The sequence below is a fragment of the Psammomys obesus genome, unplaced genomic scaffold (assembly GCF_907164565.1).
Source record: "Psammomys obesus unplaced genomic scaffold, mPsaObe1.curated_primary_1811, whole genome shotgun sequence".
Taxonomy (NCBI): domain Eukaryota; kingdom Metazoa; phylum Chordata; class Mammalia; order Rodentia; family Muridae; genus Psammomys; species Psammomys obesus.
This window is the reverse complement of record NW_026596406.1, coordinates 581,147-604,943: the sequence shown is the minus strand read 5'-3', so window position 1 is coordinate 604,943 and position 23,797 is coordinate 581,147. Positions and strand designations below refer to the sequence as shown.

Genomic DNA, 23,797 nt, shown 5'->3' with positions numbered 1-23,797 from the left:
TGGCGGGTGGGGCAGATACGGGCAGGGGGACCCGCCCCTAGCCGGCCCGCGCACGCTCTCTGCCCCCGGCCGCGGCCCCACCCCGCCCCGCCCCGCCAGCGGTTGGAATTTGAATCTCCGGCGCGACGCTGCGGGAAGCCTCAAACCCTGGGCCAAGCATGGAGAGCCCCGGCTCTGCCGCGCGCTGCCCGGTGCGCCAGCAGCGTGCTCGCTGGGAACGGAAACGCGTCTGCACCGCTCGGGAACTGCTGGAGACCGAGCGGCGCTACCAGGAGCAGCTGGGGCTGGTGGCCACGGTGGGGCTCGGTGGGGGTGTGGGAGGGTCGCAGGCCTTTGCTTCCCCGAGGCTCTGGCTGCACTTGACGCTGGCGTCCTCTTGGTATAGTACTTCCTGGGGATCCTGAAAGCCAAGGGGACACTACGACCACCGGAGCGCCAGACCCTCTTTGGGACCTGGGAGCTTATCTATGCCGCCAGCCTGTGAGTGGAAGCTGCAGGGAGAGGGAGCACCAAGCCGAGTCGGAGAGGCCAAGTTCATCTGCCAACTCTCTCATCTGTGGCCTTGGCCCAATGCCTTAACCTGCCTGCGTCTGCAGCTGTAAAATGGGATCATGGCACTACCTCCAAGGCAGGGTTATGGGAGGTGTATGAGTCGTTGGCCTGCGCTTTTACTGCCCTTTGCCCACACAGGGAGCTGCTTCCCTACCTGGAAGAAGGACAGTGGGGCCCCGGGCTACAAGGCTTCTGCCCACACCTGGAGCTCTACGTCCAGTTTGCTGCCAATGCAGAGAGGTCTCGGACTACCCTTCAGGTAACCTGCAGGCTGTCTCTGCCTCCTTCACCTTAAATCTAGACACCTAAAGTTTCCTGCACTTAGAGCCCAGCTCCTTGCTAACATCCCGAGGAGGGAAACCTAGCTGAGAGCACGTACAGATGAACACAGTGTAAGGAGAGGCTTCTCACCCTCTGAATCCAGGAGCAGCTCAAGAAGAATAAGCGTTTTCGGAGGTTCGTGCAGCTTCAGGAAGGCCGCCCTGAATTTAGGGGTCTTCAGCTCCAGGACCTGCTCCCTCTGCCCCTGCAGCGGCTCCAGCAGTGAGTGAATCCCTCTAGACTGGGATTAATCTTCTCAGGCTTCATAGCTGCTGTCCCCGAGTATGCTGAAGCCATACTTTCTATCCCAATTCTGCCTTTCTCTGCCAAACCGCCTTTTTTTTTTTTTTAATTTCTTTATTTTACCTATGTGTGCTCTATTTGCATGTACACCTGCATGACAGTAGAGTGCACCAGATCTTATTATAGATGGTTGTGAGCCACCGTGTGCTTGCTGGGAATTGAACTCAGGACCTCTGAGCCATCTCTCCAGCCCGCCAAACCGCTTCTAAGGAACTTTTTTAAAATAGTATTCTGCCTGCATGTGTGCCAGCAGGTCATAAGAGGGCACCAGATCTCAAAACCGATGGTTATGAGCCACCTGGGAATTGAACTCAGGACATTCAAGAGAACAGCCAGTGCTCTTAACCTCTGAGCCAACTCTCCGGGCCCCTCTAAGGAACTTTTACCAGAGTAAATGTGAGCCCAAGGGGTGCCCAGGCCTGAGCCTCAGGCCTGGGGCTGTGGGGCTGTATTCTGAAGTGAGGGAACCTGCACTAAGGGCTGGAGATAGACTATCTGGAAAAGCTCATTGACAAGAGGGGTAAGCCTCGTCTTCAAGATCTATTCCAGGGCTCACAGGTTGTCTGTGGTAGCCTTCTGGGTTTGATTTGGTTTCATCTTGTGTCCCAGCCTCCTGACTCTTCATTGTGGGATGGACCATAATGAGCCCAGATTCTGGGTCCCAGGTTAAAGAGGGGCAACAGAGGAGCCAGGCCTTTCCTGATCTGACGATTAAGAAATGCGTATCTGGCTGGAAAGAGCACTGTGTGCTCTTTCAGAGGTCCTGAGTTCGACTCCTAGCAATCCAACCACATGGTGGCTCACAGCCATCTCAATTGGGATCCGATTCTACATGTAGATAGAACACTCATATACATAAATAAATCTTAGAAAGAAAGGGACACCTGGGAGCTGATCTTCAGGTCATATGAAAGAAACTAAGGCCTTTTGCCAGGCTCTGCTTCACTTCCTAATGTCTGTTTCCAGGTACGAGACTCTTGTTGTGGCTTTGGCTGAGAACACAGTTCCCAATAGCCCTGACTACCACCTGCTCACACGTAGGTTCTCGTCCTCCCCAACTCAGGCTGCCTGTGCTGAGTGCCCCTCTGCTCCTGGCCCCCAACAGTGTCTGTTCTGTCCCTGTCTGCCCTGCCTTCAAGAAGCTAGTCCTGATCCAGGCCCCTTCAGACTAGCTTGTCTTTCACTGTCGATAGCCACTCAAAGCCAATGTTCTGTTGGGAGTGAGGTACAGGGGTGCTGTTCCAGGGGCTGCCCGCCTGGTGAGTGAGACTGCCCAGAGAGTCCACGCCATTGGCCAGAGTCAGAAGAATGACCAGCACCTGCGGCGTGTCCAGGCTCTTCTCAGTGGACGAAAGGCGAAAGGGCTCACTTCAGGTAGACTGTGGACTTTGCCCTTTAGTCCTCAATTGCCCCTTTGTTACTCACTCCTCTTCCTCCACAAAGCCAGCATACTGGGCTGGCAAGATGGCTCAATAGGTAATAGCACTTGCCTGATGAACTGAGTTATAATTGGAACCCACAGAAGGTGGAAGTAGAGAACTGACTTTACCTCCACATACATACATATTACCTTCCCATACCCGGATTTCCTGTCTTTCTGTGTTCCCATGGATTCTTGAGCTGTACGACAATGCTCTCTCGTTTTCAAGGACGCTGGTTCCTAAGACAAGGCTGGCTACTGGTGGTGCCTCCCACTGGGGAGCCTCGGCCCCGCATGTTCTTCCTTTTCTCTGACGTGCTCCTCATGGCCAAGCCTCGGCCCCCATTGCACCTGCTGAAGAGTGGTACCTTTGTCTGCAGAGCCCTGTACCCCATGTCCCAGTGTCAACTTAGCAGGATCTTTGGCCATTCAGGAGGACCTTGTGGTGGTTTGCTCAGTGTAAGTAGCAATTGGGACATCTGGGTCCAGAACATACTTCAAGTACTTACAGACCAGCCTATCACTTGGCCTGGGTCCCTTGTTTTATAAGAATAAGGGGATTGTTGGGGCTAAGCTTTCATAATTGATCATCATCTTATCCCTGAATTAATGTCATGGAACCAGTGAGGGCCTCAGCCCGACTTGCTCTGAACTAAGTGGTTTCTCCCTAGCTGTCCTTCCCCCATGAGAAGCTACTGCTCATGTCTGCTGACCAGGAGGAACTGTCACAGTGGTACCACAGCCTGACTCTGGCTGTTAGGTAGGCCCTGTCTTCCCTTGGGGAGTGGGAGCTTGCCGTGAAGGGCTGGAAGGGAGTGCTTCTCTCACAACAGGGCCTCCCCCACCCCCACAGGTGATGGAAGAGGGCACTCATTCCAGTGCCTGGGCTGACTGTATTCTTCCCACAGAAGCCAGAAGAGCTCGACTCACAGAAGTGTCAATGCAACATGACACTGTCACCTACAGCTGATGTGTGGGCCACAGTCACACCTCTCCCGGGGTACATGTGGCAGCTGGGCATGCCCGTGAAGAAGCTTATAGACGGAACTCAGGACACCACAGAGCCATTTAACTAGCTCCTGAAGAATCAGAAAGCAGGCTTCCTTCAACCCAACTGGGCCTCAGTTGAACCATGCCACCAGGGGCCTCAGGACTGCAAAGCGCCTGCTGTTGTGGCCAGCTGTTCATTCAATTTGTAGCTTTGTAAAGGAAGCCACTTTCTGTTACCTGTGGTTGTTTTTATTTTTGAGACAGGGTCTTACTATGTGACCCAGGCTGGCAGCGAGCTTGAATTCCTCCTGCCTCAGCCTCAAAAGTGTTGGATTTACAGGTGTGTCCTGCCATCCCGCCTCACCTGGCTATTGTATTTAGTTTCTTCTTGAGACAAGCTTTCATGTAGCTGAGGCTGGTCTTGAATTCCAGATCCTTCTGAACTACCTCTTCTGTTGTAAAAGTTCTATAATTTATTTTCCCACTGGATTTTAATAAAGTACTGTTTTGTTTTGCTTTTGGAAAGGCCTTTCTGTCTAAATCTTAAAAAAAATGAGTTTGAGCCTTGATGGCTGGCTTATTGGTAGCTTCAGGAACACAAGGGAAGAACTATAGCTCCCTCTGTCTTCTCCATTCACGGTCTGGAAGGCAGTCTCTCTCTTCCTAATAAGGGAACCTTTTCTGGGAGGCTCGGTTGGCTTAAGCACCTAGTATGCATGTGTCCACCAGCAGCTGTGAGTGGGAAAAGCACAGAGGAGCACCCAGTACAAGCTTTGTTTTACTAAATCTTCAGTGGCTGTTCCCCTTGCTGCTGGGCCTTTGCCACAGCCTTGTGCCACCTTCTCCGCAGCCCCTGCTCCACCTCCCACGAGGGAGCTAGGTTCCAGGTCTCTGGGATCCAGTTTATGGGCTCCGCCCAAGCCTGACTGTTTCCAGCTTCTTGGTCCTCAGGAGAGGGTATGCTGGCCTCTGTGAGGAAAAGATCAGCTTGTTCCAGCTGCACAGCCTTTGTCTCCCAGCCATCAGACACCTCCCAACCGATTACCTGGTTCTGGAAATTCCACCCCTGGGCCAGGCTTGCAGTCTTGTAGAAGCTGGTGGATGGTCTTTAGCTTCGTGTTTAGGAGTGCCCGCTGGGCTCCAACCAGCGTGGTCACCCTGCAGAGATACCCACTCAGGGGCTGCTCCATCCGCCTCCTTGGCTCCCACCTCACCCCACAAATTCTCACCGCTCAAAAAGGGGATCCAGCTGGGTCATCAGATTGTTCAGGTGCTGTTCCGTCTGGGCCAGCTGCTGTGTCAGCTGCACCAGCTGTTGTTCTGGGAGTAAGGTAGATGGATGGTTACTCCTGCAGTCCTCTGATCTGCTCACCACCCCCCACGCCGGGGAACCACTGCTGTTCAGCCCACCTGACTGCAAGGATTTCTTCTTGTTTTTTTCCTCTTGGAGAGTGGCCGCCTCATCTGGGCCCTGTCGTGGAAGCAGGTAGGAGTGAAGCTGCAGCAAAGGCCCCAGCACCTCATAGTGAAGAGAAGAGCCATAAAGAAAGCTCTGGGCATTCACCTCAGAGAATCACGATTGTTTCTACTCCAGCTGCTCCCCAGAACATGAAGCAACGTATGTGTCAGTATGTCCACACATGGCCAGACTGCTAAAGCACTCCTTGGAATGTGAAACTACAGTAGGAATTTGAAGACTGGCCATACTTCTGCCTTCTTATTTAGCATCCTTACCCCGTTGTCTTTGAGACAGGCCTTGAACTTCAGTCCTCCTGCCTTAACCCCCAGAGTAGCTGGGATAACAGACCTGTGCCTCCCAGGTCCAACTCCCTCAGTCTCCGCTGGTATAAAATCCCTGATCTGTTCAGTTTTCAATTCACATCCCCATTCCAGGTTTTTACTGATTAGATGGTGCTCTTTGCTCTTAAAGGCAGTGTCCTTGGGTTTATTTTTAGGTTCTCTGGAAAGTGGGAAACTATCAGCTGAAATGCCCCCATCCCTTCCACAGGTGCCAAAGCTCTTCCTGTTTAACTCCATGCATAAGACAGGATACACTTTTCTGTTTGTTTCTCTGTAGCAGCCAACTAGCTCTTTAGAGGTTGGCCTCCAATTCAGGTATCTTTCTGCCTCTGTTTCCCGAGTGTCGCTACACTTTATTCATCTATCATTAATTCCAATATTAATCCTAGCCTGTCAAGTGTGCTTGGGCTCATTAATGTCATCTAGTTTTATGTCACTAGTTCAGCCTCTATTTCCTAGTACAAGGAACTGGTGAGGGTTGAAGACACAGCACTGGGTATCTTTTCAACAGTTTCAAATCCATCAGAATGTACTGTCAGTTCACACCTCAGGGCTTCCTTCCCCAGGAGAAAGTGGCAGGCCTGGCGGCTGGCTCACTAGACACATGGCTGCTGCAGCCTCGGCATTAACCGCACTTGTGTTGGGTTAAAATCCCCCTTCCAGGAGACACTAAGTGGATCCGCTGGAGTAAGACCGGCGCGCTTCACTGGACTGGGGTCGCGAATTAAATTCAACTGTCCTGAGCTACAATTTCCCATGAGCCTCACATCCATCACCTCTCTGGACCCTCGACCCCCATGACGTGTAAAAACCAAGGAACTAGACTTCATCTTACGGGTAGCCGGGAAGGGGTGTCTTGTTCTCGGCACCGTAGGACCCCAGGAGACTGAGGCACAGGGCTCCCCCAACCCACAGCCACAGCGCACCTGCAAACACTTGTACAGCACGAAAGCCACGACGGCCGCGGTGTACAGCGCACCCACAGGCAGCGATCCAGGCCCGGCCCGCTCGCGCTGGTCCCGGGGCGGCGGCCGAGGTTCGGCGGCCCCGGGACGGCCCTGGGAGCGGCGCTCTGTGGAGGAAGGCCACCCGTCAGCGGCGGGGACGCCTCTCCCCGGCGGCCCAGCCTCCCTCCAGCAACCGTCGCTGGTACCTGGGTGAGCGCCCAGGTCGGGGATCGGACGCTCTCCGAGGACTCCCAGCAGCGCGGACACCAGCAGCAGCGCCAGCACGCTCGCCGCCCGGCCCGCGCCGGCCATGCCTGAGCCACCGGGAAGGCGCGCCCGGGCCCCGGCGTTCCGACGTCGGCCTCCCGCCGGAGTGCGCACGCGCGCGCGGCCGCAGGGCTCCCGCGCCGGGTCGCCGAGGGTGGCCACACGGGGGGCCGAGACCATATTTGCATAAGCCACGCCCAGCTGGCGTCCTGCGCGAGTTACCTTCTATCTCCTTACAGGGTTTTAACGACAGTGCCGCCACAGTCTTTCGGCCGAAAGTGTCTCGTGTAAAAGCGTCTCTCGTAAAGCAGTGGCTGGCTGTGTTTCAGGGTGAGGCGACCGAGTTCCTCACCACAAGCGAAAAATACGGCCCGTGGCGGAGCCATAAATAGGCCGCGCCCGGGGGCCCCGTCAGCTCGCTCTGAAGGCCTGTTTCCTAGGCTACGCACGGGGACTCGTTCCCCCCTTCCGCCTAGGGGAAAGTCCCCGGACCTCGGGCAGAGAGTGCCGCGTGCGCGCGCGCGCAGACCCCCCGCCGCACGGCTAGCCCGCCAAGAAGCCACGGAGCCGAGCGGCGCGCGGCGGGGCGTCGGCCGTCAGCTCTCCTAGTGACGCAGGCAGCGCGCCCTCGGCGCGCCAACCACACGGGGCTCATTCTCAGCGCGGCTGCTCTTTTCTTTCCCCACAGCCCGCCATGCCCTAAGACGGCGCGGAGGGCAGGGCGCGGCAGGGCTGTGGAGTGGCAGTCGTTAAAGCCCGATTGCCCCGAGGTGGCCTCCATGGAAAAGTAGGACACACAGACCTGGAGCTGCTGCCAGCTGGCACGGTGCACGCTACCTTCAAGGCCATTCTAGTGGGAGGCGTGGCTCTCAGCAGCTGGCTTCTTCCTCTCCTCCTCCTCCTCTTCTCCTTCTCCTTGTCCTTTTCTTCCTTCTTCTTCTTCTGAGTCATGAACTCCAGGTTTGGCCTCAGAACTCGCCAAGTATGCTCCTGATCTGAACTACTGAGCCGATTGGCCTCACACTCATGATCCCACACCTCAGCACCCAAGTGCTGGAAATCCGTTCTGAGTGCTGATAAGATGCTATGCCTACTGTGTTTGACACCCAAGTAGACTTTAACATTTTGAGTCAAAGCCTGTGTAATCCAGGACGAACTTCAGCATGCTGTGTAGGCAAGGACGGCCGTGAACTTCCAGATCCTACAGCCGCCTGAGTGCTGGGCCTGCGGGTGTGGGTTATGTGGTACTGGCTCCACTCCGGGGCTGTGTACCTACTAGCAAGTATGCTATCAGTGGTACCGCATCTCAAGACCCAGGTAGATTTTTTTTTAATTATCTAAATGTCAAAATTATTTTCAATGAATTAAAAAATAAAAACCAGGAAAGACACAGGCGTGGAACATAATTTTAAAAGTATTGAATTCCATAGATAAATAAGAATGCTAGTAGATAGCTAACAAGGTATATAGTTAACAATTTTAAATTAATTACAGAACAAGAAACAGTGATGGCTCTTAATTACTTTGATAAGTACATTATTACGTTTTAAAGAAAGTACGGTGAATCTTCGTGTTGCAATGAGTGATGAACAGTGTTTTGATTTTTACATTTTATTTCTTTTTGTGTGTCGCGTCTAGGGGTATGTGCGCCCGCACGCTCCTGTGGAGGTAGGAAGGACATGGATTTTGTCTGGACTGGCTAGCCAGAGAACTCTAAGGATCTACCTGCTCCCAACACTGGCTTGGGAATGGGGATTCAAACCCGAGTTCTCATCCCTCCGGAGCAAGCAGTCTTGCTGAGCCCCCTCCCCCAGCCGTACATTTAATTTCAAAAGTTCCTCAGGGTGCTGGAGGGATTGCTCTTCCAGACGACCAGGGTTCAAATCTCAGCATTCAGGTCACAGTTACTTGTAATTCCAGCCTTCACAGGCATCTGCACCTGTACACACACACCCTGTATGCCGCAACCCATACACAATTATTTTTAAAAATTGTATATGAAACAACAGATAGATAACTAGAAAATGTCTTAAATATAAGGAAACGTTTAGCAAATATTCAGATTTCACAACAAATTTAAGAAAAGCCTTAAAACATCAAATGGTCACCTTGAATGAAGAATTGTGGATTGAGAATGAAATAACAGGTTTATTTTCCTCAACTTTATACTTACTATTCCATAATTTTTAGTTTCATTTATTTACTGGCTCTGGGGAGTGAACCCAGGTCCTCATCCCTGTATATTGTAACCAGCACTTTTTTCCTGTTATTTTTGGGCTTAAATTGTCTTTTTTTAGATTTATTTATTTTATATAATGTTTTTGTTTTTTAAGATTTTGGTATGGGTGTTTTGCCTGCATAGCTGTCTGTCTGTACGCCACTTACATATCTGGTGCCCAGAGCAGCCAGAAGAGGGTGTTGGAGCCCCTGGAGCTAGATTTAGAGATGGTCGTGAGCTACTACACAGGTGCTGGGAATCAAACTCTGGACCTCTGGAAGAGTAACCAGCACTCTATGTATCTATATATGTATGTATGTATGTATGTATGTATGTATGTATCTATCTATCTATCTATCTATCTATCTATCTATCTATCCATCTATCTATCCATCTATCTAGACAGGGTAGTCCCGGATGTCCTGGACTCATTTTGTAGAGCAGGCTGGCCTCGAACTCATAGAGATCCACCCGCCTCTGCCTCCAGTGCTGTGTGCCACCACTGCCCGGCTAACCAGCACTCTTAACAACTGAGCCATTGGAATTTTTTGCCTCCATGTATGCTTGCGTGACATGTGCCTGTTTGGTGCCCTTTTCTAAAGAGAATGCGGATCTCCTGGAACTCAGTGACAGAGTGTTGTTGGCCTCCATGTGAGTGCTGGGAACCAAGCCTGGGGCCTCTGCAAGAGCAGCAAATGCTCTTAACCTTGAGCCATCTCTCCAGCCCCCGTCTGTTTGTTTGTTTTAAATGTTGAGCCAGGGGCTGGTGCTGGGGACGAGGCCAGGGTCTTGAGCACACACAGGACAAGCCCTACCAATGAGCTTGCACACCCTCAGTCCATCATTATTTAGTTCATGTATGTATGTATGTTCCTATATAAACAGGGTCTCATTTTGTAGCCTTTGCCTGGCCTGGAACTCGCTAACATAGACAAGGCTGGCCTTGAACTCACAGAGATCTGCCTGCCTCGTAAATGCTGGGTTTAAAGGTATGAGCCATCATATCCAGCTCAACTTGGTTGTTTTAAATCTACTGGTTAAAGAGTACAAATATTTCATTATCTGTGGAGTTGGACACCTGAAAAATTTTAAACTCTCAAAAACTAATTCTAGATAAAAACACATTTAGAGGAATCTGCTTGTATCAAGGCCCCTTTGCATAGGCTCATGTTCTCTGATTCAATGTCTATGTAGAACCGATGTTTTTATTTTCTTTACTTGTTTATAGCTCCAGGCACAGTCCGACTGGCCTCTAATTTAGTGTTCCAGGATTATGGGCATGAGCCACCACACCTGTTTTACAATGTTCTTTAAAAAGATAAGCAACAGCTGGGTTTGGCTGAGTGCGCCTGCAGTCCCATCGCTCAGAAGGGGAGCAGCAGTTCAAGGCCAGTCTCTACTGTCCACTGAGCTTGGGCTACATAAGCCCTTGCCCCCCCCCCCATGCTAATTTGAAGCATATGATCAGAGGAACACGTCAGTGTTCACAACAATTTAGAACTAAGATCTACAAAACATCTAAAAAGAAATGTGTGTGTGTCCACGTCCCTTGGAGCCTGGCAATCGACTGTCTTTACTGATTTCACCATTGCTCTCCCCTTTATTCTCTAAGACAGGGTCTCTCGCTGAACCAGTGAGCTCCAGTGGGCCACCGTCTCCTTTCCACCGTGTAAAGCTGAGGTTACAGACGTGTGCCACCGAGTCTGGCCTTCATGTGGTTTTCACATGCTAGGCAAGAACTTTACCAACTGACTACCCCACCCAGCCCCTGTGAAGAACGCTGCTTTCCAAGTCAGAGTTTCACTGTGTAGCCCTGAAACTCCCTACTAGGCTCTCTGCAGGTGAATAACTGCAAAGACAGGCCCAATTTGCCTGAATTAGCCTAGGAAGAGATTCCCTTAATGCAGTTAATGGAGTGAGGTTCTAGTGGACAGTTTGGAAGAGGTAGGTTGGGAGGAAGGATTCCAGCCTCCTCTATCTTCCGAGTCCCAATTAATACTAGTAATAATAACAGCAACAGCGATAATACACAGATGTTTCTCAGCTGGGTGTAGTGGTACATTCCTGTAATTTCAGAACTTGGTACGTGGAGGAAGGTCAGGAGTTCATATTGAATTTGAAGCCAGCCTGGGCTACATGCATTTGCTGTAATGGAAGCACGAATTCCGAAGCCATTCCTCCTTAGAGCGCGCTCATCTCCTTCATGGCGAAGTGAGCCAGATAGAAAAGGTGGACATCCCACGGCTTCTGTCCTTGTTAGTCCCGTCTCACATCAGCTGCTCGTCAGACTCTGGACTCAGCTGCACAGCACAGAGGCCTGTGTCCACTTTCTGGTGAAGGGCACCTAGGGTGGTGGGGGATTCTGAGAGCTCGGGTGTTGCAGGTGCGGCACCACAGGGCGGGGTCTTTGTTCTTCTGCTCATCCCTCCTCTCTGCCTTCCTCTCCGGAAACCAGCAAGTTTGTCACCGTCAGTATTGGCGATGCTGAGCTGTGGAGGCCAGGTTTGAGGAGACACTGGAGCTTGGGCGGTCTGTGACAACTGTCAGGGCGTGAGGAGGGCGGCCCTTGGCTCAGGACACTGTGGTTATGGGCCAGACTCTGGCACCGGCGGCAGTCGTGAAGGGAGCCGTCAACTGCTCATGCTCTCTGCTAGCCGTCGGTGAGCTGGGCGGGGCAGGGGCTCCTGGGGGAGGGGTTACGTGGTTCCCTGTTCTTTCTGCTGCTGGCTGGGGAAGGGGGTTATGCAGGGTAGTAACAACCCCGCATTCTCGCTCCGCAGGGATCCCCTCCGTAGCCGAGGCGTGGGGACTATGGACCCTCTTTGGGGTGGCGACAACGCTGCTTCTCATCTCCCTGGCTGCACTCTTGTCCCAGCGGACCTGTGGTCGGAGCAGGAGTCAGGAGAGACAGGGACCGTGAGTGAAGGGTAACTGGGATGGGTTAACTGAGTGCTCCCTCTTAACTACGAAGTCCCCACTCATCTTCCTAACTTTATGCTGCAGCCCTGGAGGGTCCGTGGAGGAAGTTCCCCTGTACGGGAACCTGCTCTACTTACAAACAGGTAGGCACTGTGGACGGGAAGGAGCAGGGCGCAAGGGCCGGGCTCCTAGTGCACAGACAGAGATGCCAGGGGCAAGCAGCTGACCAGATTTCTGTGCCCTTGTCCCAGGACGGCTGTCTCAAGAACCAAGGCCGGAAGAACAGGGCCCATCCTCTGGAGGCCCTGCCAGGGTGAGTCAGCTGGCCGAGGAAAAGGGAAGGGAAGGAAAAGGGGACCTGTCCGGAGAACGTCTAAAAGCCTCGCCTCTCCAGGCTGCAGAGGAGGCCATGTGCTACACTAGCCTGCAGCTGCGGCCTCCTCAGGGGCGGGCCCCCAGCTCTGGGACCCCCATCAAGTACTGTGAAGTAGTGCTGGACTCTGAGTCAAAGCCGCAGGCCCTAGGTCCCGAACCGGAACTCTACGCCTCCGTGTGCGCCCAGACACGCAGAGCCAGGGCTTCCTTCCCAGATCAAGCCTATGCCAACAGCCAGCCTGCAGCCAGCTGAGGAGGACCCGAATTGTGGGCACCCACGGCTCAGCTACTAGGTCAGCGACTCCTGCTGTCCCGGCTAGGACATGCTCAGTTCCTAACCAGCCTCCAGGACATTGAGCTGTTGCTGAGTGACAGGTGACAACCTCCTCTGAACTTCCTAAGTTGCCAGGCATACATCTCAGTTCTACGAAGACTCCTGGCTTCCTGAGGGTGGAGTTGCAAAGGGAGACCCTCTTTGCACTTATCTTTTCTATGTTCTCCTGTAACCCCCCCGACTCTTTGCTTTACACTTTGTCCTCCTTTCAGAGCTTAACTGGGTTCCCCGTCTCCCCTCTCAGTTTACCCAGATACCTCATTGTCTCCTCAGACACAGGAAGTGGGCAGGGAGGAGGAGGTAAAAGCCAGAGAGGATGTGGGTGGGTGTCGGGGCATGGGAGCCCACAACTGGAAGGCTCCTGGGGTCTCAGGCTTGGTTTCTGACCTGAAACCCTGGACTGAGAATGGTCTCCATGTTGCTATCTTTGGCATACCCTGGTTTTCAAATAAAGCATCTCAAAACTGTTTATATTTTAACCTGAGTGGCAGGTCGGGAACAGACTCCCCAAGTATGGGGGTGTGAGCTTTGGCACTGTGTAGAGCATTGCTGGGGTGCCCTGCCAGGAAAGTGTTGAAGAAGTAGATGCTGGTGAAGGATTCGAGCCTAGCTACTTGCTCAGATGCTATTCCCGGTTCCAGAACATTTACAGGACGTACATCCAGAGCCACCCATTGCCATGTGGGGTTGAAATCTCACCAGTCCTGAACTATCCATGACTTCTTTAACTGTTTCCCCACACCTGGTGGCCTAGCTCCTTCATCAGCCCCCATATCCCCTGTGAGTGCTGCTTGTGCCCTTACGTGGCATCAGCTGCCCTGTCTTTATTCTATCGGCCAAATACCTCTATTGGCCTCCTTGTCCTCCCCTGTCTATCTTGTTGTTGACTATGGCAACTGTTCACTCTACCTTCTTAGTTGTCGCCTATAGTCCTGGCAACAGCTGTGCTTATCACTGTTCCTGTCTGAAACCCTTATCCAATATGTCCTGCCTGGCCAGCCTTCACCTGCTTCACTCTTGGCCTGCGCCTTCTGCCTACATAACATGCAATAGTTGTAGGCAGGCTGGCGACAAGGTGGGAACTGTGGGCTTGGGGGCCAGGCTGCCCGAGTTCATCACCGCATGTTCCTAAGTACCGGGGCCTCCGTTTCTGCATCTGTATGATGGGGAAGATGTTCTTGTCATTTATTATTATATGTGTTCATGAGGGAGGGTACGTGTGTGTGTGTGTGTGTGTGTGTGTGTGTGTGTGTGTGTGTGTACTTATGGAGGCCAGTGGTTAACCCTGGATATTCCTTGTCAGGCACTGTCTATCTTGTTGTTGGATTTAAAAATTTTAAGAGTCATATTTATTAGTAGCAGTAATTGTAGAGGAATTTTAATTCAGAACATGGCTGCTCTGGCAAGAGATCATCACATCCAAAGACCTAGATCTGTGTGATCTGTCTGGAATACAAACACACCTGTAATCCAGGAAACAGAGGCAAGCAGATCTGAGTTCAAGGCCAGCCTGGTATAAAGAAAGTTTCAGGTTAAAAAAAAAAGAAAAAAAAAAAAAAGCTTAGGTCCAAGTCTGGTGGTACATGTCTTTAATCCCAAACTATGAAAGTACAGTTAGTTTGTAGAAGGAAGCTCCCATGTTTGAAAGTAATGTCTAATTGAGTGGCAGAAACAGTGACAAATCAGAGAAAGATTTGACAGAATAGGATACACCCAATTTTCATGAGAAGAAAAGAAAAAGAAAGTACTTAAGGGGCAAAGCAGAGAGAGAGAGAGACAGAGAGAGTAGTTTTATGGGAACAGTAATAGAGAAACAGGTTGCAGAGAGAGAATTCAGGTGGAGATCAAATGAACCCAAGAATGAGAAGGAGCCAGGAGATTAGAGCAGATTGCTGGACTTAGTTTGAAGCCAAGCAAAGCAATTCAGAGGCCAAGAAAAAAGCCAGACTGTATAAGTCAGCTTGGAGAGGAGTTTGAGCCAGAACAGCTGAGCTGAACCAGCCAGCCAGAGCTCAGAAAGAACAAGAAAGGGTGAGCTTATTCAGCAGTAAGTCCCAGAGGCTGAAATGTTCTAGGCCTCGGTTAAGCAGAAGGAGGCGGTAAGCCTGGGAGAGAACAACTGAAACAGTCGAGTAACAGTCCTTTCAGGGCCGCTGGTGTTTATGGGAGAGGATGAGGGGAGCAGTGTGCACAGCAGGAGTGGATCTTTTCTACTGTGTGGGTTCCAGGGGACTGACCTCAGCTGTCAGACTGCAAATGCCTTTACCCTCTCCCCGAAGCCCTGCTGCCACAGCCATTTTGCCAGCTCCTATCTGTTTTTCTGTTTTATTTTTTAGGCAGGGTCCCTTACTGGGCTCTGAGGCTATTGGAGTAGGCCAGGCTGGCAGGCTACAGAGCTCCAGGAATCCACCTGCCCATGAACCCTCCATTCTGGGGTTATAAACGTGTGCCCTTGGGGCCTGCTGGGCTCCAACTCAGGTTCTCCTGCACAGCAAGGTCTTACCTACTGAGCTGTTCCCAGCCCTTTTAAAACTCTTATTATTTTTGTTAATATTCATGCGTGGGGTGTTTTGTTTGCATGTCTGTATGTACACCACTTTTGCTCCTGGAGTCCAGGGGAGGTCAGAAGAGGGTGTTGGATCCCCTGAAACTGGAGTCACAGATGGTTGTGAACCATCATGTGGTTGGTAGGAATCGAACCTGGTCCTCTGGGGGGGAAGGGGGGACTTCCAATGCTCTTAACTGCTGAGCTATCGCTACAGCTAAAATGAGTATTTAAAAAATGTGACCATTACTTTAACGTTTATGGGTGTTCTGCTGCATGTATGTTTCTGCAGTGGCCATGAAGGCCAGGAGGCGGTGTTGGGTCTCCTGGAACTAGAGTTATTAAAATTACTAGGAATTATTAAAATCAGGAAAACCTGGGGTCCAGTGGAGGACCGCATAAATGGAGTGATGAAGCAGAGACTTTACAGGTAACAAGGAAAAGGGAAGAGCAGAAAACAGTCCAGCAGGGGGCACCGCAAGGCAAAGAAGAGGGGGCCGCTCTATAGAGCGGCTGAGGGGCGGCACGGTGAAGGGATGATAAAAAGGAAAAGGGCAAGCTGAGTCTGGTGGTGTCACAGAAGCCAACGGCCAAGGAGTTTGAAATCTCTGCTTCTGGTGAGGCGGGAAGAAGTCACTGAGTGAAGCACGACAGGAACTCCAGTGGCGGCTGTGTGGACTCGAGGCCTGCAGGATGGAGCTAGGCAGCAGGGCCCTTACAAAGGTGTCAAAAAATGTCGCAGAGGGCATGGGGAGGAAGTGGTGTGTCATCCATCATATCGCCCGTCTTTGTGGTCTGAACCCCATTACGGAAATAAAGCCCAGTTCCAAACTGTAAGGTTTCCTCCCAACTCCCCAGGCAGCAACACACTGCTCTGTCTAACCCTTGCGTGCTTTCCTGCAGCCCATCTATGATCCACCGCACTCTAGCAAAAAGCCCAACCTGGTGAGTTTCTTCTCCAGCTTCCGAGAGGCAGAACAGGGAAAAAGCCGAATCGCCTCCAGCCTGAGCTCCAAGCCCCTCTCTGCCAAAGGTCCCTGTCCAGCTCGACAGACTTTTTTGAGGTCTGAAGGCTACAAGAAACGGTTTTCATTTCCATGCTTTTCTCCTTTCCATTTGCAAAAGTTCCGAAGAGAGCCAGCGAACCTGCTTGGTAGAGAGGGGGTGTCCGCGAGAAGGGTGGTAGCGGGGGCTTCTCGTCTCTGTACCTCCGAGGATGCCAACCTGGGTCTCCCTAAGGAATGCTTAGCTTGCAACCGAGGACAGGCAGGCAGTTGTGTGGGAGGAAGGGTGGTTTGGGGGCGAACACCGGATGAGGAAAACCACAGCTTCGGGATGTGGGCTTCTGAAGGCTGCTGTGCTTCTGAGTCCGCACCAGCAGGACATGAGAAGTCAGGCTTTGAAGAGGAGGTGATCGGAATAGCACACACACAGGATCAAGGATCAGGGCTGAGGGCTCCAAAGCGCCAACAGAGTTAGCTGACTTAGAACCCCAGCCTAGGCTCAGAGCTAAGTAAATTCCAATGCCCTCGCCAGGCGTGAGGCGGCATCGCCACCACCTCTGCGCAGGCGTGATGCGGCATGGCCCATAGTATCCTGGGAATTGTAGTCTCCTGGTTTGGAGTTGCTCTAGACTCCAACCCAAGAGTCTGACTCCATGGGTTTGAAGCTGGGTAAACACCGCGCTTAAACTGAGTTTCTGAAAAGCGATAGGTTTTTCTTTCTTTGCTGTTTTTAATGTGCACCTGCAGTAGAGTATGATTTGAACTCTGTTTTTCTCGGAGTCCCTGAGGCCTGTGTTCCATTCATTCTCTTCCCATCCCTTCCTAGCCTCTCAGCGCAAGGAATCAAACACCAGGGCTTCATTCCTGCTGGCCAGTTACCTACCACCGAACCACGCGCCTTCTTTTCTTTCTTTCTTTGTTTTGGTTTGGTTTCTCCATGTTGCCCTGACTGTCCTGGAACACTCTCTGTAGATCAGACTGGCCTTGAACTCAAAGAGATCCACCTGTCCCTGCCTCTGCCTCCCCAGCAAACCCCCCCCCCCCCCCTGGATTTTTGTTTTTCAAGATGGGGTTTCTCTGTGTAGCTCTGGGTGCCCTGGACCTTGCTTTGTAGACCAGACTGTCCTCAAACTAAAAGATCTGCCTGCCTCTGCTTCCCAAGTGCTGGGATTAAGGGCATGTGCCACGAGGTCTGGCTTCTTCCCTTCGTCTTGTCTTCTCTTGTCCTATCATTAAGGTTTATACCCTGGCCCCAGTCCTGAACACTTAACAGGCAAACTGAGGAAACTCCATGGCTGGTTCCTATATCCAGGAACATAGCCACAGTTGTGTGGTGAGTCACCGTACCTGACCCTGTGCAAATCTACCCCTTCAACTCCCTTTCTCTGTGGATTCCTTTGCCTGGTGTATGTATCATTTCAGCTAGGGGGCAGACTTTTCAGGGGAGTCACTGGAGCCTTCTCCTGCTGAGAACCCTTCTGTGGCCCCAGTCTTCTCTCTTGTGAGATCTCATTTGATGATAGATGTAAATTTAGGACCAGAAGGAGAAGGGTTTGGGGACCAAGGGTAAACAACAGGGAGTGAGGGACTGTAGGCTGTATCAGGCGAGGTCTACACTAGGCCTCTCCATCTTTAACCTTGCCTTTTCAGTCCATCAGCTGGGGTTAAACTCCAGGATGGTTTTGCCCACTGCGTGAGACCAGGTCTTGGTGACTTCACTTGGATCCAACCACGGGCGGAACTAGGTCTGCCTTCTGAAGGTTTTGGCCGAGTAAACTAGTAAATCCCCTGTTTTGTTGCAGTCAAAGTTAGGTTTTCCATCCTGCAATCACGTGAATTCTGAATAATTCTCTGTGGATAGACCAGCAGATAAGGGTTAATGATGTGGATCCACTTTCATCTTCTCAGCCCCTCCCTGAGCCACTCTGCTGGACTTATGTGCATTATCATGTTATTTGGCTCTAAGGTATTAAAAAAAAAAAAAACTATTTATGCGGGGGAGGAGGGGTGTGCAAGCCGTGGTGAACAGGTGGAGGTCAGAGGACAACTTCTGGGAGTTGGTTATCTCCTCCACCATGTTTGTCTGGAGAATGGACTTTGGTCACCAGGCGTGGTGGCAAGTGTCCTTACCAGCTGAAGATGTTGAAGGATGTAAGATATTGAAGGAGGTACCAGATAAAATAATTTTGCTCTATTTTTGCCTTTTAGCATTTTTTTTTCCTTCTGAGTTTATTTCTTTTCCTCTTGTGAGTCTCACAAACTTCAGGCCAGCCTGGAACTTGGACTCTTCTTGCCTTTAATGACTCCTATGTTTCTGGGATTACAGGCCTGTACCATTAGGCCTGACATCCTGGGTCAGTCTCTCCTGAAGACACCAGAAATGAGAGGACTAACTGATACCCATCTTTATTACTAGGGGCTAGTAATAAAGATTACTAGCAGCAGGACAGATCACCCCCCCCCATTCCCGAGTAAGGGCAATCACCCACGCTGCATCCTGAAGACAGACCGTGGCCTTCAGGTGAAGACACCAATAACAGCTTCCTCAGACAGTGATCATTCAGACATCCCACTTCCACCCATGCCGCTCAGAGGTGCAAACCCTGGCTACCTTTCCTCCTTTAACAGTTCAAAGTTCCTATTAGCTCCTTGGAGATGAACTGGGGCTGGGAGGGGTGTCGGGGATCACAGAGCTTTATTTTGTTCTCGGTTGTGTTGATTAAAGCTTGTTTCTCTACCTTGTGTCCGCAGACTCAGGTAACATCATTTTAAATTTTATTTTATTTTTTGTGTATGACTGTTTCACCTACGTGTATCACTTGCACTGAGCAGGCCAGAAGGGGGCTTCCAATTCCCTGAGACTGGAGTTACAGACAGTTGTAAGCTGCTATGTGGGCACTGGGAATTGAACCTGAGTCTTCTGGAGAGCAGCCAGTGCTCCTAACCACTGAGCCTGATCACTTCAGCCCAATAATTTTATCAAATGTGTTGGTGAACTTGTTCTATAGCCTAGTTTATCAATTTCTAGAATTCTTTAGTTAGGAAAAGGTTGGAGGATCTGGTCTAAACCTACAGTGCTTCCAGGGGCCACTCCAGACCTCTCTGTGAACATTTCCAGGCTTGGGGACTTCATTGTTTGCGAAGCACTATTTCCATTCTTTGTAATCCTACAACCAAATCTGCTGCCTTGTTATTTTTCTCCTGTTCTGCTGGCTGAGTTACAACCAAGTAGCCTTTTCCTTTCTGTTTTGTTTTTTTGATTTTTAAAAACTACACTCTGTTTGTGCTCAATCATACACATGTGGGACAACTCGAGAAAGTTAAGTCAGTTCTCTCTCTCTTCTCTTTTTTGGTTTTTCTGTGTCACCCTTGCTTTTCTGTGTCACTCTATAGACCAGGCTGGCCTCGAATTCAGAGATCTGCCACCTCTGCCTCCCACGTGCTGGGATAAAGGTACGTGCCACCACCGTCTGGCTGGGGCAGTCAGTTCTCTACTTCCACCACAGCTGGGTTCCAGAGGACATTGTCATGTTTGGTGGGAGGTGCTGTCACAGGGTGAGCTGTTTTATGTACTTTTTAATGCAGTAATAAAGACCATGACAGAAATCAACGAGGAAAGAGTTTAGTTTCCTTGTCAGTCACAGAGTGAAGCCAACGAAGGAACTCCAGCTGAGCGAGAACCTGGAGGCAGGAACTGAAGCAGATCCAGGAAGCCTAGTACTGGTTTGCTCAGCTTGCTTTCTTATGCAACCTAGGACAACCCACCCAGGGTAGCAGTGCCCGCAGTGGGCTGGGCCTCCTAATCACTCATTAATCAAGAAAATGTTCCCCAGACTTGACGATAGGCCAATCTGATGGTGCAATCCCTCAATTGTGATTCCTTCTTCCCACGTGTCAAGTTGACAAAATGGACCCTGTAGAGCCATCTTGTGAGCCCTTGATCAGAATCCCTCCTGAAGCAGTTCCTTTGCAGGAATAATCTACATAAAACGGGAGGTTATGTTGAGAGGAAGACTGGAGCAAACTAGAGGCCTAGGAGAGTGGGATGTGCTGTGGTTCTGACGGGCAGCACAGCTTCAGGGACTGGAGAGTACAGGCCTTTATGCTTCTGCCTCCCTGTCCCTGTCTCTATCACTGATTCTGTTGCTGTAGTCTTACTTCTTCCCAGTTTGCAAACCTTTTTCCCCTGCCTTAGCCTCAAAACAGCTCCATATTTCTTTTTGCCTTTGGCCTCAGTTGAATGTTTAAGGATAGAAATAGTGTGTACACACGCTTTTTAAAGGTTAAGAGTGAGCCTGGCAACATAGCATACTCCTTCAATCCCAGCATTGGAGGCAGAAGCAGGGGATCACTCTGATGAGCCTGTCCTTTCTGCACCCCTTTGACAACACCAGCTATAGGCTGGAATTAACCCAGCTCTGCTGGTCTCCAGCAGGGAAAATTCCCTGCAGACAATTCTAGAGGACACCCTCAGCCAAGATCAAGGACTGTCTGGAAGAAAGCAGTTCTAGAAGCAGACGGCTTTCAGTCGGAACCAGTACATTGACTGGTCTTTATGACTTCCCCCAAAACTGCTGATGGGTTGACTTTCTCGGACCATGTACTGAGGAGAACGCAAGCGCACCAGAGGGCAGAGGGGCCTGCTGGCAGGGGTGGGTGAGTCCCTGACAGAGAATTATGTGACTTTGAAAGCACAAAATATTTTCTTGAACTACAGAATGTGATCTCAAAACTAAGAATTCCCACAGATAAAACAAAGGAGAGTCTCTAAACAAGCCTAGAAAATTTAAAAGAAATATCTCAAAGCATTTGACAAAAATACAAACATGCAAATTCTGTGGTGAATGATGGGAGTCAAACAGAACCAGGAAATTCACCATGCAAAGGCTGTGGGTTCCCGGAGAAAAAGCAACACAGAGGTTATAAAAATGATAGCTGCTGCTTCTCTGGGCTGAAGGAGAACTTACCCCCCTGAACAAGTTGACAGAAAAGAAAGAAACACAATCAGCTTTGTACAAGTAAAAAGAAAGCCTTAAAACTCAAAGTGATGTAGAAAATCTTACATGCTTGAGGCCAGCAAGCAGCTTCCTTTAACTGCAGTTCTAGGTCACCAAAATTAAATGTGGGCTAATGAGAGAAATGCCTGCAACACGGACCCAGCGAAAGAGGCATGAAAGATTCGTGAAGGCCTGTAAACATCGCAAAGCGTCCCACCCGAGATGCGGTTTTGAGAAACCCCTCTAAGCAAACTGCAGATGTCAGAACAGAGATGTCAAGAGAAGATGCAAGAGAACAATGGAGGGGAATGAGCCATGACCTACATATTTATATTTAAATCTATTTATAACATGCAATATACATGCCAAATAAGAGCTCAAGACAGATGGAACACACTGTAGGGGAGTTCTGTCAAAGACTAAATGATCTCAGCTAACCTCTGGAATCAGGTGGCAGGGATCCTGCATAGGCAACCACACTCCAAAGTGTAGTAGAGGAGACAGAGAAAAATGGAACGTTAACGTCTAAAGATCACATTTTATTGGGGCAGGAGGGTAATCTAACATTATAAGAAGAGTTGTGTCTTTGTATGCTAGAAGTCATGTGTGTCTCAGAGCACCAGCTGGGGCTGTAATTATATGAATCTGTTTGTTGTTGTTGCTGTTGTGTTTTTTTGTTGTTGTTGTTTTGTTTTGTTTTTTTGACACAGAGTGTTGGTATGTACCCCATGCTGGCCTTGAACTCTCAGTCTTTATGTCTCAGCCTTGTGAGTGCTGGGAATAAAACAGAACAAACAATATGGAGAGCCAAATACATCATATATGAGAGTAAATGCAAGTGAACCTAATTCTGCTATTATAAGACTAGTTATACATCAAATTTTATACATCAAATTCAGACGAATATTTACTTAAGGGAAACACACAGCAAAGTTTCAAGACAAAGATAAAGAAGAAAGATACCAGAAAAACAAACAAAAGCAGATTATGCTGATTTCAAACTAGTAGAATTCAATCAAGGGGAGGGCTGGAGAGATGGTTCAACAGTTAAGACCACCGGCTGCTCTTTCAAAGGGCCCAGGTTCAAATCCTAGCACCCACATGGCAGTTTACAATTGTCTGTAATTTCAGGTCCAGGAGATCTGACATTCTCACAAAGACATACATGGAGGCAGAACACAAATGTAAATAGAATAAAATACTAATTTTTTAAAAAAAGGCATCAGGGGAAGAAACAGGATGGAATTTGGAAGCAATAAAAAAAAATCTCTTTTTTTTCTTAATTTTTTTCATTTCCTTTTCTTTTTGGACTTGCTTTACCTTATTTTATGTGTATGATTGTTTTGCTTGTGTGTACCTCCAAGTGCCTATTTCTGCAGCGATCAGAAGAAAATGTCAGACCACCTGGAACTACCATGCAGGTTCTGGGACTTGAACCTGGGTTCTCTGCAAGAACACTAAGTGCTCTTAACTACTGAGCCAACATCAGCCCCCTTTCTTCTCTGTTAAACAAGTTAGTACATGTACTTATTTACTTATTGTGGAGGGAGGGAATGTGCATGCCAGAGGGTAGCTTCTAGAGATTAGCTCTCTCTTTCTGCCATGTAAACACCGGGGGCCTGAGCACAGGTCTCAGGCTTGGCAGCAAGTGCCTCTGCCTGCTGAGCCAGCTCATCAGCTAGGACAATAAATAATTTAAAAAGTCAGCTTCCCAAATTGGAAGTGTATAGTGAATGTAATTCCAAACTTAAAATTCCAATCTTAAAGAATGGGCAAGAAAAAAATTTTTTAATTGACTGAGAGAGCTCTGGGAGATGGCTCCGGCATAAAACACTTGATGTGCAAGAATGAGGACATGAGTTCGAATCCTCGGACCTCACGTAAAGTGACAGCAAGGGCCCCTAACCCCAGTGCTCCTGCAGAGGGATGGGAGTTAGCGGCTCACGCACACCCATACTCACACATGCAAACATGTGCACACACACAAAGATTATTTCGAGTGAGACTAAGGAGCCATTTCAGTGGTACAGTTCTTGCCTAGCATGTGGGAAACCCAGCATTTAATACCCATCACCATAAAAAATAGTGAGAAAAGTTTACCAAATATCAGTTGTTGTGTGAACTTTTCTGGGGAAAATGTAAACAAATTTCTACTCCTTCTAGATAGTGCATCGGTTACACACCAAAGAATAATTCTACAGATATTCAAGGCGCAGACTGATGAGTTCATAGGGCTCACTTATACACCATGAGTCGGGGGCACTTTCAGGAGGAGTGACCCCCACAGCAGTCACCACCAAAAGGCCTCAACCTCACAGCCAGCACAGTGGGAGCTCCCACTTCAGTTCACCCTGTGTGGACCATCACCTCCCGAGAGCAGCGTGTACAGAATTACACACAGCTGGGGTAGAAGGGTAAGGCTGGAATCTCAGATCAGGGCTGGATGACCAGCTCCACCCCTTCCTCCACGAGAGTGTTACCAGGCTTGATCCTTAGGTCTATCCCAACTGCCCTGAAAATGCTAGTGGATGTTATGCTGGGAAGATAACATTCTACAACACTCCGCGCCTTCCGTGTCTCTCACATTCCTTCTGCCTCCCTCCACAGTGTCCCTGCCTTGCAGAGATACACGCCTGGTTATTTTCTTCCACTGTCAGTGAACACTGGGCCACAACACTATAGCAACGGTCGCTCTTCAGAAGTTTCATTGAATATAAGTCTTTAAATTATGTTTGTGTGCATGCCTGCGTGTGTGTGCGTGTGTGTGTGTGTGTGTGTGTGTGTGTGTGTGTGTGTGTGTGTGTG

General features: G+C 49.9%; 3 protein-coding genes across 5 annotated transcripts; 2 read left to right on the top strand and 1 right to left on the bottom strand.

Moving 5' to 3' along the window:
* Positions 1 to 133: 133 nt before the first annotated feature.
* Arhgef39 (Rho guanine nucleotide exchange factor 39) lies at positions 134 to 4,111 on the top strand. The gene is made up of 9 exons (XM_055597565.1): positions 134 to 296; positions 386 to 480; positions 691 to 811; positions 977 to 1,095; positions 2,143 to 2,213; positions 2,422 to 2,550; positions 2,826 to 3,055; positions 3,268 to 3,356; positions 3,505 to 4,111. The coding sequence occupies exons 1-9, from the start codon at positions 159 to 161 to the stop codon at positions 3,545 to 3,547; spliced, it is 1,035 nt and encodes a 344-aa protein (XP_055453540.1). The 5' UTR covers positions 134 to 158; the 3' UTR covers positions 3,548 to 4,111.
* On the bottom strand, positions 2,878 to 6,722 carry Ccdc107 (coiled-coil domain containing 107). Of its 3 annotated transcripts, XM_055597567.1 has the most exons (6): positions 6,540 to 6,719; positions 6,313 to 6,458; positions 4,997 to 5,057; positions 4,816 to 4,906; positions 4,632 to 4,744; positions 4,347 to 4,555 (listed from the first exon to the last, which is right to left on the bottom strand). In XM_055597567.1, exons 1-6 carry the CDS (start codon positions 6,643 to 6,645, stop codon positions 4,368 to 4,370), a joined length of 705 nt encoding a protein of 234 aa, XP_055453542.1. In that variant the 5' UTR covers positions 6,646 to 6,719; the 3' UTR covers positions 4,347 to 4,367. The 3 variants fall into 3 exon arrangements, with proteins under 3 accessions (XP_055453543.1, XP_055453542.1, XP_055453541.1); XM_055597568.1 differs by lacking the exon at positions 4,347 to 4,555 and adding an exon at positions 2,878 to 2,950 and having other exon boundaries at positions 6,313 to 6,722; XM_055597566.1 differs by having other exon boundaries at positions 6,313 to 6,720.
* Positions 6,723 to 11,423: 4,701 nt separating this feature from the next.
* On the top strand, positions 11,424 to 12,912 carry Sit1 (signaling threshold regulating transmembrane adaptor 1; the record flags this gene model as incomplete). Its single annotated transcript, XM_055597641.1, has 5 exons — positions 11,424 to 11,478; positions 11,599 to 11,734; positions 11,822 to 11,880; positions 11,989 to 12,050; positions 12,132 to 12,912. Coding segments are annotated over 5 exons (546 nt in total), but the record flags the coding sequence as incomplete, so codon positions are not given.
* Positions 12,913 to 23,797: the final 10,885 nt, after the last annotated feature.